Source organism: Orycteropus afer, unplaced genomic scaffold, assembly GCF_000298275.1.
Source record: "Orycteropus afer afer isolate SDZICR_OR568_19922 unplaced genomic scaffold, OryAfe1.0 scaffold00058, whole genome shotgun sequence".
Classification (NCBI taxonomy): domain Eukaryota; kingdom Metazoa; phylum Chordata; class Mammalia; order Tubulidentata; family Orycteropodidae; genus Orycteropus; species Orycteropus afer.
This window is the reverse complement of record NW_006921645.1, coordinates 10813402-10826663: the sequence shown is the minus strand read 5'-3', so window position 1 is coordinate 10826663 and position 13262 is coordinate 10813402. Positions and strand designations below refer to the sequence as shown.

The following is a 13262-nucleotide window of genomic DNA, read 5'->3' as shown; positions in this document are numbered from 1 at the left end:
GAGAGTAGCTAAAGCAAATGGAAGAAATTACAAGATAAAAGAGCTGAACAGAAGATATCAAAGAGCAGCTTGAGAAGACAAAGTCAATTATTATAATGAAATGTGCAAAGACCTGGAGTTAGAAAACCAAAAGGGAACAACACACTTGCCATTTCTCAAGCTGAAAGACCTGAAGAAAACATTCAAGCCATGAGCCGCAACATTCTATGGGCAAAATATTGAATGATGCAGGAAACACCAAAATAAGATGGAAGGAATACACAGTCACTGTATCAAAAAGAACTGCTTGATGTTCATCGATTTCAGGAGGTGACAAATGATCAAGAACCAATGGTACTGAAGAAAGGAGTTGAAACTGTATTGAAGGAATTGGAGAAAAACAAGGCTTCAGGAATTGACAGAATACTCATTGCGATGTTTCAACAAATGGATGCTGTGCTGGAGGCACTTACTCATCTATGCCAAGAAATTTGGAAGACCTGGCCAACTGACTGGAAGAGATTCATATTTGTGCCCATTCCAAAGAAAGGTGATCCCACAGCATGTGGAAATTATCAAACAATATTATTAACATCAAATGCAAGTAAAATCTTGCTGAAGATAATTCAAAAACAGTTGCAGCAGTATATTGACAGGGAACCTCCAGAAATGCAAGCTGGATCCAGAAGAGGATGTGGAACAAGGGATATCTTTGCTGATGTCAGATGGATCTTGGCTGAAAGCAAAGAATACCAGAAAGATGTTTACCTGTGTTTTATGGACTATGCAAAGGCATTCAACTACATGGATCATAACAAATTATGGATAACATTGAGAAGAATGGGAATTCCAGAGTACTTAATTATTCTCAAGAGGAACCTGTACACAGACCAGGAGGCTGTCATTGGAACAGAACAAGGGTATACTACATGTTTTAAAATCTGGAAGTGAATGCATCAGGGTTGTATCCTTTCACCATACTTATTCAATCTATATGCTGAGCAAATAATCCGAGAAGCTGGACTATATGAAGAAGAGCATGGCATCAGGATTGGAGAAAGACTCATTAACAACCTGTGATATGCAGCTGACACAACTTTGCTTGCTGAAAGCAAGGATGATGTGAAATACTTACTGATGAAGATTAAAGACTACGATCTGCAGTATGAATTACACCTCAACATAAAGAAAACAACTGGACCAATAAGCAGCATCATGATAAATGGAGAAAAGATTGAAGTTGTCAAAGATTTCATATTACTTGGTTCTACTATCAACAATGGAAGCAGCAGTCAAGAAATCAGACAACATATTGCACTGGGCAAATCTGTTGCAAAAGACCTCTTTAAAGTGCTGAAGATGACTCTTTGAAGAATAAGGTACACCTAACCCAAGTCACGGTGTTTTCAATAGCCTCATATGCATGTGAAAGCTGGACAGTGAATAAGGAAGAACAGAAAAGAGTTGATGCTTTTGAGTTGTGGTGTTGGTGAAGAATACTAAACGTACCATGGACTACCAGAAGAACTAATAAATCTGTCCTGGAGGAGGTACAGCCAGAATGCTCCTTAGAAGCGAGAATGGCCAGACTTTGTCTCATCTACTTTGGTCATGTTGTCAGAAGAGAACATTCCCTGGAATAGGATATCATGCTTGGTAAAGTGGAGGGTCAGCAAAAAAGGGGAAAACCTTCAATGAGATGGAATGACACAGTGGCTGCAACAATGGGCTCAGGTATAACAAGGATTGTGAGGCTGGTGCAGGACAAGGCAGCGTTTTGTTCAGTTGTACATGGGGTCGATATGAATTGGAGCCAACTTGATAGTACCTAACAACAACAACAGGATAGTTGTTACAAGAAAAAATTAAAATTTTTTAAAAACTCAAAATACAGAAAGTAAGTTTTGCCAATAATGTTGAGAAATTGGAACCCTCAAGGATACATTGCTAATGAAAAATGTAAAATGGTATAGCCACTGTGGCTTAAAAGTTAAACACCAAGCAGTTTCACTCTTAGGCATATACCAAAGAGAAATGAAAACATATGTTCAGACAAAACCTTAAACAGAGCAGCATTATTCACAATAGCTGAAATGTGGAAAGCCAAATGTCCATCAACTGGTGAATGGGGGTAAACAAAACATGGTATATCTATATAATGAAATTTTATTTGAACATAAAAATGAATGAAGTATGGATATATGCTACAACACAGATAAACCCTGAAAATATTATGCTATATAAAAGAAGTTACTCATAAAGGACCAAATATTATATGATTCTATTTGTATAAAATTTCCAGAAAAGGCAAATCCTTAAAGAAAGAAAACAGATTAGTGGTTGTCAGAGACTAGGGGAAAGAAAGAATGGGAATTGACTGCTAAAGGGTATTAGAATTTCTTTTCGAGGTGCTAAAAATGTTCTGGAATAAAGATAGTGGTGATGGTTGTACAACCTTGTGATTATACTAAAAACCACTGAATTGTACATTTTAAAATGGTGAATTTTATGGTGAATTCTATCTCATTAATAAAAGTTCAACAATAAGAAAACAAATAATTAAGAAACGGGTAAAAGATTTGAAGAGATACTTCACAAAGAAGATGTTGTTGTTGTTGTTATGTGCCGTTGAGTCAGCCCTGACTCATAGCGACCCCTCCTTGGGTTTCCGAGGCAGTATCACTACGGAAGTAGGATTGCCCAACCTTCCTTCCGAGGAGTGGCTGGTGGGTTTGAACCGCCAGCCTTCTGGTTAGCAGTCAAGTGCCGGAGCCACTATGCTACCAGAGCTCCTATATGAGTGACAAATAAGCATATAAAAAGATGTTCAACATCATTAGTCATTATGGAAATGCAAAAATAACCACAAGATGCCACTATACATATTTTAGAATGTCTAAAAGACAAGACAACACTAAAAAAAAAAAAAAAGACGCTGCAAATAGCATAGTGCCTAAGGCACTTGATGCTGGTGGTTCAAATCCACCAGCCACTCCTCAGAAGGAAGGTTGGGCAATCTACTTCTGTAGTGATACCGCCTCAGAAACCCAAGGAGGGGTCGCTATGAGTCAGGGTCGACTCGACGGCACATAACAACAACAAATGTTGGCCAAGATGTGAAACAACTGGAATACTTATACATTGCTACTGGAAATATAAAATGATACAATCACCTTGGAAAACAATTTGGCATTTTCACAAAAAGTTAAATATTCATTTTCCATTTGAACAAGCCATCCCATATCTAAATATATACATGAAAGAAGTGAAAGCATATGCCCATACAAAGTACATGTACATGAATGTTCTTAACAGCTTTATTTCTAACAGTCAAAAACTGGAAGCAACTCAAATGTGAATGGCTATGAGGATATACAAATTGGGTAATATCTGTATAATGAAACAGCATTCAGCAATATAAAGGAATGAAATACTAATACACAAAACAACTCTAACAAACCACAAAATAAAACCGAATTAAAGAAGCCAGGCAAAAAGAATACACATTATAAGATTTCATGTGTATAAAAGTTTAGAAAATGCACAGTAAACTGACAGAAAGCAAATCAGTGGTCGCTTTGGGGGCAGAGAGGGACAAATTACAAAGAGACACATGAAGAAAGGTTGGGGAGTGATGAATATGATTGTGGTGATGACTTCACTCATGTACAAATACGTTAAAACTTATAAAAATCTACACTTTAAATATATGCAGTTTGTTACTGTTGTTAGTTTCCATCAAGTCCATTCAGACTCTTGGTGACCACGAGTGCAGGGTATAACTGCTCCATCCACATGGTTTTCAAGGCTGTGACCTTTCAGAAGCAGATCGCCAGGACTGCCTTATATGTAATTTATTATACAGCAATATACCTTACTAAAGCTGTTTAGAAAGAAATTACACTCTAAAAAAAATACAACATATCAAAATTTGAGTGACATACCAAAAGCAGTGTTTTAGAAAAACTGACAGCTTTAATTGCTCCATTTTTCTAATAAAGGTGTATAATCAATGACCAAAACTAAAACTAAAAAAGGAAGAGCAAAGTAATCAAAGTTATTAGAACTAAGGAATAATAGAGAAGTCAGTGAAATAGAAAACAAAAGAAAAAAGTTAATTTAGCACAAGCCATTTCTCACTGAAACTACCTAAGTAAAAACCTCAAAATGCCATGCTATTGTACCTCCATAAAAGAAAGTGCTTTTGGTTCCAACCACTCTTTTGAAGTCTTGAGCTTGGGAAGTATGCCAGGGATCAGCTCATCACTGCTAAAATTTTTCATAGCAATCACAAATAACAGAACACCTAGAAAAACTAAAAGGTAGCTTATTTAGTGATATAAACTCACAATCCTCTTATTTTGTTTAATTAATACTAGATAATGTGACCAATGAATGGACGTGTAAGGGATTAGGAACAGATGTTGGCCCTCACAGAGGCCTTCCTACAGGTGGCTTTTGATGATGTCTTCAGAGCTAGCCTCCTTTAAGCAGAGGAGGTTCTCTGGTTTGAATCGTCCCTACCACCTCATCCGCTCTCTTAAATGGCTTCCCACGTCCTCCTACAGTGTACCCGATTAAAAAAAAAAAAAAAAACACTGCCATGGAGTCTGATTCGATTCATAGCGACCCCTCCTTGGGTTTCCGAGGCATTATCACTACGGAAGTAGATTGCCCCATCTTCCTTCCGAGGAGTGGCTGGTGGGTTTGAACCGCCAGCCTCTGGTTAGCAGTCAAGTGCCTTAGGCGCTATACTTTTCTGCCTGGCCTCTAAGGCCATTTTCTAACTTTGGTTGTCATCAATGGGGAGAGTTACAACTCTCCGGTTATTAAAATGCATAGACAAGGCCGTTTTGGGAAAGAAGGGAGGGGCTTTAAGACAAAGTTTGCAAGTTTTCAAGGTAATAACAGCCCAAAGCCTTCCCCCAAGGAGTGTCTCTGAAGAAACTATGATTAGTTTGCATCAGTGGCAGACAGACGGCAGCCACTCCATCCCACCCCAGTCAGCAAGATGCCTGCTGCCTCGACCCCCATCCCTGGGCCCACAGTCCACCCAGCGGAAGCGGCGCGCGCTGGAGGCCGCCCCGGGGCTAGGCAGGGAGCTCTGCGGGACTCCACTGGCACCTCCGCTTTCCTCCAGAGAATATCCCAGACTACGGCTGTTCCGCACCGCCCTGGAGCCCAGCCTGAGGGCCCAAAGCCCAGGTTTCCCTTCTGGCTGAGGCGGGAAAGTGAGCCAGTCCGGGCCTGCAGCCCAGTCACCTAGAGTCCGTCTCTTCAGAATGTGAGAACATTCGGTCCAATGTCTCCCGGACGCAGTGCCGCGCGGCCCTTCCGCCGCGGCGGACGACAACGAGTTCCGGCGGCACAAAGAGGGCGGAGGACTCTGAAGTCGGTCAGGGCTGCCCGGTTTGTTGCTCTCGCCTGCTCGGGCCCTGTAACCCGAGTTCTTGCGGTCCAGCCTGAGTAAGAAAGAATTTGGAAGCCAGCAGGGTCAGCTTTTGCGGGCAGTTATTTGTGTGTCAGACTAAGGGCTATAGTCCCTGCTTGCCCGTGATAAGCACCTGTCACAGCCAACAGCAGTGCACGTCGCCTTCCGCCCCATTTTCCCCAAGCGTCGGTGAGGGGCAGGTCCTCGCCGCGCCAGCTGTGAGAGGAGCTCTCCCCTTCCGTTGCGGGAGAATATTCGGTTCTGCTTGTGTGTAGGCCACCTCGCTCACTTAAAATTTTCAGCTCCTTGGGCGCGGCTTTCCAGCCAACCGAACTGGGAGTTAACTGCCCCCAGCCACCCACCCACCCAGTTCTACTCCGGGGAACCCCTTTGAGACAGATCATCAGGAGGGCTGTGGCAGGGAAGGGGGTGCCTCCCTTTCCGTATTCATTGGAAGGGTGAGTGTTTGTGAAGGTTGTCCTGGTGAGGACGATTCAAAAAGATCAGAGGACTTTTTGAGAAATACTGATTTAAGTGCTGTAAAGGTATTATTAGTTCACTGGTGTGTTGATCAGTGTCCATATTTGGCGCTGATGCTGGTCAGTGAGGAGGAAATGTAAAGATTGATGATCAGCCTATTTAATTTACTCTTGTTTACTTAGTTCAGTGTGGTTCTCCATCCTGGCTGCCCATTTCATGAGCTGGGGTTTTTAAAACAAACTGATGCCTGAGACCCACCCTAGATCAATTGAAAATGAATCCCAGAGGGTGGGACTTTTGTAGGGTTTTTTGTTTTAATCCCCAGGTGATTCTGATGCAAACCGTAATTGAAAATTATGAAACTGTGGTTTTCCAAACTCACTTCATAATGAACTCTCTGTGAACTGATTTTTATTTTTCTCCTTTAAGTATTGGTGGACACTAGATGATAGACCAACTTTTTCACTCTTCTGTCTTTTCAGAGTACACATGGTAATATTAAAACGGTCTGAAGGGACTTTTGTATTCACATGCCTTTTAAAAGCAAGCCAGAGTGGATCATTTCCCTTTTACAGAACTGAGGGAACATGAGCCATTTGCAGACCTTACTGTTAGATACCCTCCTAGGAACGAAGCATGTGGACAGTGCAGCCCTCATCAAACTCCAAGAGCGGAGCCTGTGTGTAGCATCGCCCGGATTTAGTGTAAGGAAAAACAAGCCTGGGCATAAGTATTTCAAGCAAACTTTTCCTGTAAAGAGCTAGATAGTGAATATTTTAGGCTTGCAGGCCATATGGTCTTTGTCTCAACTACTCAACTCTGCAGATGTAATGCACGGTACATAAAGGAATACGTGTGGCTTTATTTATGGACACTGAAATTTGAACTTCACATAATTTTCACAAGTCGAAAATATTCTAATATTTTTAACCTCTTAAAAATGTAAAAAAACATGAATTATATTTCAATAAAATATATATTTTAAAAAATGTAAAAACCGTTCTTAGCTTGTAGGTATACAAAAATAGGCAGTGAGCCAGATTGGGCCTGACGAGGAAAGTTTGTTGACTCTGGTCTAACTCTTTAACCTCTACAGGTAATGCCCAGTGATGTCCGAACACTTGTGAATGGATTTGCCAAGAACCCTTTACAAACCCGAAGAGAAGGATTATATTTCAAGGAAAAGGATTACAAATGTGTCCGGGCAGATGAATATTCTCTTTATGCTAAGAATGTGAGTGGGCAAGATTTGAAGACAGCTAGATAAAAATCTTAAGAATTCGACTCTAATTATCTTTGCCCTCTTGATCTATTTATAAAACATAGTAAGGCCATTCATTATGCCTTGTGTGAGATAGCAGATAGTGTCTGCTTTCTGACTCATAGGGACTGCCTTTGGGTCTCCAAAGCCTCCTTCCAAGGCAGTAAACCTTTAGGGAAGTAGATTGCACAGTCTTCCTTCTGCAGAGTGGCTGCATGGTTTGAACCGCCAGCCTTCTAGTTAGCAGTCAAATCCTTAGGCACTATGCCACCAGAGCTCCTTAGTCTGGTGCCAGGATGGCATATATGAAATACAGTACTATCAGAGAACCTGGTTTTGGGAAGCATTCAATTTAAAATCTATCAACTGAGCCTTGCCTGAGCTGTGTTTCTATTCCAGCCCATCCTTCATACTCTACATCCTCTTGTTTAAAAAAAAAAAAAAATTACATCACTCCTGTTCTTAAAAATCTCTCTTGGCTCCCTGTTGCCGCAAAGGAATTAATGGGACTTCACATTTATTGGATACTCTACATGGATTAGAGACACTTCATCCATGTTATAAACTAAATGGCCTCATTTTGCAGATTAGGAAACTAAGGTTTAACAAGGTTAAATAATTCTTCCATGGCCATCCAGTAGAAAATAGAGAATCTAGGATTAATAAACTTCAAAATTTATTATCTTTCCATTACATGAGTTGTTCTTGAGATAAGGGCATACTTCGATGAATTGGGAACTTGTCCAAAATCCACATACTGATATTGGAACAGTCTGAAACTTTTTTAATAAAGACAATTAGTGGAAAAAAGTGGAAAGTCCAAAAACCAATATATGGAAGTCAGGAGATGGTGAAAATTGACTTATAACTGCTAGTTAAGATGAGGACCAAAAGAAGGGTGTTCTATTTTATTCTTTGTGCAGGAAAACACTGGTGTGGTGGTTGTGAAGACCCATCTGTATCTTCTGGTGGCAACTTACACTGAGGGCATGTATCCTAGTGTCTGTGTGGAAGCCACAGAGAAACTGGGTAAGTTGGCTCCTGTATTAGTTTCCTAGGGCTGCCATAACAAAATGCCACAAAGTGGATGATTTATAAGAGGCTTCCTTCTTCACCCCACCCCCGCCAAGTTGGAGTTCAAAATCAGAGTGTTGTCAGGGCCATGTTTTCTCAGTCTTGATGTTGAATGAATACATGTTTGATAAGCAAATAAATTAATCACCACTGCTTAACAGAGTCAGGAAATGCTCCAGAGATCTGAATGTTAAAGGGCTAATTGAACAATTAAGTACCATCACAAAGACAATATATATACGCACAAATGAATATATTTATAGACCTCCCCAGTTTTCATGAATAGCTCCCTGGAGAGGACTGTCATAAACCATTGCTACACAGCTGCAAATAAGGTATTCTGAAAGCAAACAGGACTGAGCTGGAAAAGATACAATTTAGGAAACACCTGACAGAATAGGTGAACTCCAAGTCAGGAAGGACCGACTATTACAACTACCAAGGAGCCTTTCTGAACAGCTGTCTGGATTTGAGGGACTTTCAGTTTCAGTAGGGTAGAGCAGGAGTAAGACAGAACACTGATATGTAGATCCAGAAAATGAGACTAGGAAGATGGGCAGTGAGGTGCCAAGTTATCAGATGGGGTCTGGAACTATTTCCTCAAGTTCCCTGTGGAGATACAGTTTCTTGGGGACCAAAGACCTTTGTAAAAGTGGACTGGAGAAGATGCCTGACCACTGTAATGAGAATAGATTCTGCGGCTGGCACTGAAAGTTGGGATTCTTGCCTAGGACCACAAAAGAATGTTTGCTGGTTAGAATGGCACCACTGACGTCATGCCACTAAGATCCCACTACTCTGAGAAGGGACAGGCTGTCCTAGAAATGGTCAGATGCTTGTGAGAGATAAGGTTGGTACCCACTCAGGAGCCAGTTCTTCTATTTACTTCATTTATTTTCTTTTAAATATGCTTTTCTATGAATAATTATTGTAGAAAATTTGAAAGTATTTTGACTATTAAAACAATTTTATTATGAAAGATTCTCAGAGCAGGATTATTTCTTAATTAAATGAAACCTTTAAATAGTAATTAAGTAAAGGATGCTATGCTACTTCTCTAACAAATTAATCAGGTTTGTTTTTAAAACGAACAATAAATCACATACATTTGTAAAATGTTAATAACTTAAAAATCTTCAGTTTGCAAAAAAAAGTTTTAAGTACATGAACAAAAGTTTTTATCTTATAAGCTTTTTTGTGTCTTATTTTTAATATTAGTATTGAAATATGAGAGAACTATGACTTTTTTCCTTAAGTTTTTGTGCTCTCTCTCCAAGGTTGGAATATAGAAGCCAACCAAGTTTCCTAGTTTCTCCATTTAAGAGTTGCCTCATTTCTAACTAAATCCATATATTCAAGAGCTAGGCTCTGTATTTTGATAGACAGATAGAGATATGGATAAAAACCCAAAAAACCAAACTCACTGCTGTCGAGATACAGATACAGGTAAATATTGTAATGGTTTTGGTATTTTGTTTATTCTCATGAGAATTTCATCCAGGACAGTATCTCCAAATCTGTAAAACAAAATAATGGGGAAATACAATTCATTTTGTAGAATTTGTCTTGCACCTAACTTCTCAGTAGTCTACTTCTTTTGTCACTTTGTTGGTAGCTGTTGTCTGGTTGTCCCTGATTCATGGTGACCCCATGCACAACTGAATGAAGCACTGCCTGGTCCTGTGCCATACCCATGATTTATGATTGTTGTGGATTGGACAGTGTGCCACTGTGATACATAGAGTTTCCATTGGCTGATTTCCAGAAGTAGATTGCCAGGCCTTTCTTCCTAGTCTGTCTTAATTTGGAAGCTCTGCTGAAATTTATTCAGCATCATAGCAACACACAAGCCTCCACTGATAGATGAGTGGTAACTGTGCATAAGGTATTTGCCAGGAATCAAACCCCAGCCTACTCTGTGAGAAGCAAGAATTCTGTCACTGAACTACCAATGTTTCTCTTTGGTCACATAATACATTCCTATTCTCCCAGAGTTTCAGTCTGTCATGATTGCAATAAAGGAAGTCAAGTTAAGTAATATCAGGCATTCGATTTAAGAAGAAGATTCATGTTGTTGATGAGTTAAGCCTTAGCTTTCAAACTTATTATTAATATACACACACAAAAAAAACCTCACTGCCGTTGACTCGATTACAACTAATAGCTTGTTAAAAATACTGTACTTAGTTTTATATCTAGGTCATAGACTGCATAAGGAAAGGAAAGCAGCAGATTCTTTTGTTCCCCTGAACCCTCTGCCTTTCTGTTTCCTTTGCCCAGCCATATGTATTCTTCCTCCTTTCCTTTGCCTAGAGAACCAGTTCATACTAGAGGATTCAGCTCCAAATACCTCTATTGTGGCATTTATTACTATGAATTACAGTTGATGTTTATATCTGCTTCACCTACCAGACAGTAAACTCCTTGAGGGCAGGAGCTGTATCTTATCTAGTCATTCTTGTATCTCCAATACCTAGTACAGAGCCTAACACATGGTGGTCACTCAATAATGTTTGTAGAACAAATAAATTAATGAAATAATCATATCTTAGTGGCAAATTACTGCTCTGGTTTTTTTTTTCCAGGAGAATATCTAAAAAAAAAAGGATGCTAAGTCATCAACCAGCTATGAAAGACAGCCTATATTATTTTAAAAGAAGACAATACAGCCTAATAAATAAATAAAAATTTATTGAGGTTTTTTTGTTATTGAAAAACTTAAGACTTTAATACATCAAATAAAACCAATTTCTGGGGCAAACAATCAAAACTTAAAATAGAAAAAAAGAGTTAACATTATCTGGGTTATGGCAGAACCCAGAAAATATGTTCCTGTAATTGAAAAATTATAAATGTTTAACAGTTGACCTTTTGATACAAAGTGACTTATTAAATTTGCAACTTGATGTTGAAGCCCATAGGACAAACTAGAAAGTCTTTAAACTTGAGCTGAAATCCATGAGGGGTTATTGCATTGGTTTTACCTTGTCTAAGAGCTCTGGTAGCATAGTGGCTAAGACACTTGCCTGCTAACCAGACGGCTGGCGGTTCAAACCCACCAGCCACTCCTCGGAAGGAAGGTTGGGCAATCCTACTTCCGTAGTGATACTGCCTCGGAAACCCAAGGAGGGGTCGCTATCACGACTATGAGTCGGGGCCGACTCGACGGCACATAACAACAACAACAACAACAAGAGATAGAAACAGTAACAATACTCACCGTCTGGGCAGCTTCTTTTTTGGCATGATAAGCCTATAGAACTGCCACAGCTTCAACCAACTTAGAGCAGAGAAACTTGGGAGACTTCTGCATAATGCCTTACTTTATGGATAACAAAACACTAGTCAGAAGATACTAAAAAGGAACATTGAGTTAAGGGAGCAATTTTTCATATTTCAAGAGATCTTTTGTTACTGTTGTTAAGTATTGGTCATTTGCATGGAATGTGAGAGTCCTGATGGTTTCACAGGACATGCCTGTTGGGAGACTTTCCTTCACGAAGCTCTTGTGCTCCTACCCATCTTGCTGGGTATGCCCAGAATGTAAGTCCCTGGCCACTCTTTATCTAGACTATTTCTGGGTTATGTTGTAACAAACAACCCTGAAGAATAAAGTGATGTCTTCAGGACAAGGGATAAGCTTTCTTATAGACTCTATTTCCTTCACCTCCTCCTAAGGCATTATGGTCACTGAATCCAATTATCCCCAGAAAGAGTTCTTCTCTTGGTCACCTTCTGGATGATGATCAGAATAATAGGAGTGGGGAGTTAGATAATATATTTTGAAAATTCAGAATTCAACCCTGACCATTTCTGAGCATGATGCTTCTTTCTTTCACCTAATAGCAACCCCAGGGACCCCTGGTTGGTGCACATGCCCCCTGGGGAGGTAACACTCTACATCTCTGGCCAAAAGTAGTCCTAGAGAATTCAAACTTAATTCTGGTTCAACTAGATTGGATTGACATGGTCCTAGACCACTTGTTGAGTGCACTGCTCTCCAAGTTCCTCCACAATGTACTATACAGGCCAACTTGGGGGATTAAAATGAATCTCTGTAAATTTGGTAAAAATGTCCTTGCCCCTCTCACAGCTAATTCTTCTAGACAAAAGATATGGGGGCAAGTAGTGGATAATAGGGGGAAAAAAAGTGTAGTTATGGCTACCAGGATGGGACATACCAATTTCATAGAGGGAGAACAGAAGCCCTGACACTTGGGAGGAAACAGCTTAGACCCTGGGAGATAAGGGAACAGAGGGAACAATTAAAGCTCTTTTCCCCCCCAGACTCAGAACCACACCTGAGAAAATAATCATATGGTCTAAACATTGGCTTTTGTGAGTAGAATAAAGTCAAACCTTAGACCCTTCTCAGTTCTTGACAGTTCTTATCATATAGCAAGGTGCAGTGTTCTGAATTCCAAAGACGTGATGTCTGGGAAAGGCGTCTTTTGTTAGCATTTCTAAAATTCTTCCATTTTCAGGATTTGTATATACCCTATCAAGGAGTTTACTTTCAACATCATACTTTCTCTGAGCTTCAGTGCCAAGGATTACAGATTTGTTCTTGATGGTCAACCTTACAACCTGTCCATTCATTCATTTAATCCAGAGGCAAACAAAGGAGATACTGTATTGTCTGTCTGATGTGATTGATCCTAATTACAAGGGGATGGATTGATATTACATAATGGAGGTAAAAAGAAAAGAATATGTCTGGAATAAAAGAGATTCCTTAGGATGTCTCTTAGTACTACCATGCCCTGTGATTAAAGTCAATGGAAAACTATAGCAACCCAATTCTGATATGACTACTTGTCATAGGTGCTTGCTGAGAGCAAGGGGAATATGGAATGGGTGGTAGAAGAAGATAGTTCAAAATACCAGCTACAACCATGTGACCAGTTGTGGAAACAAGGACTGTGATTTTATGAGTATTTCTTCATTGTATATGTACATTGAATATTTTTGTTTTCTTCAGTTGTACAATATAAGATGCAAACAGGGCTAATGTGTTTTCAGTTTTACGCATGTTAG

At 39.8% G+C, this 13262-nt stretch overlaps 2 protein-coding genes across 2 annotated transcripts in view; one reads left to right on the top strand and one right to left on the bottom strand.

Annotated features, from left to right (window-relative positions):
• FAM228B (family with sequence similarity 228 member B) overlaps positions 1 to 4262 on the bottom strand; it is a 47681-nt gene extending 43419 nt beyond the window's left edge. The window contains exon 1 of the mRNA XM_007939296.2: positions 4164 to 4262. Within this exon, the coding sequence (XP_007937487.2) occupies positions 4164 to 4262 (99 nt within the window). The remainder of the gene's footprint in view (positions 1 to 4163) is intronic.
• A 2215-nt stretch (positions 4263 to 6477) lies between these two features.
• On the top strand, positions 6478 to 10839 carry PFN4 (profilin family member 4). The gene is made up of 4 exons (XM_007939295.1): positions 6478 to 6594; positions 6987 to 7124; positions 8075 to 8180; positions 10811 to 10839. The coding sequence occupies exons 1-4, from the start codon at positions 6478 to 6480 to the stop codon at positions 10837 to 10839; spliced, it is 390 nt and encodes a 129-aa protein (XP_007937486.1).
• The last annotated feature ends 2423 nt before the right edge of the window (positions 10840 to 13262 follow it).

What these genes read in the sequence shown, in the direction of transcription:
- PFN4 (XM_007939295.1), top strand. Translation starts at nt 6,478, where the DNA reads ATGAGCCATTTGCAGACCTTACTGTTAGATACCCTCCTAGGAACGAAG. An exon ending in TAGCATCGCCCGGATTTAGT is followed by an intron (nt 6,595 to 6,986) that starts GTAAGGAAAAAC and finishes TAACCTCTACAG; the next exon opens with GTAATGCCCAGTGATGTCCG. An exon ending in ATTCTCTTTATGCTAAGAAT is followed by an intron (nt 7,125 to 8,074) that starts GTGAGTGGGCAA and finishes TTCTTTGTGCAG; the next exon opens with GAAAACACTGGTGTGGTGGT.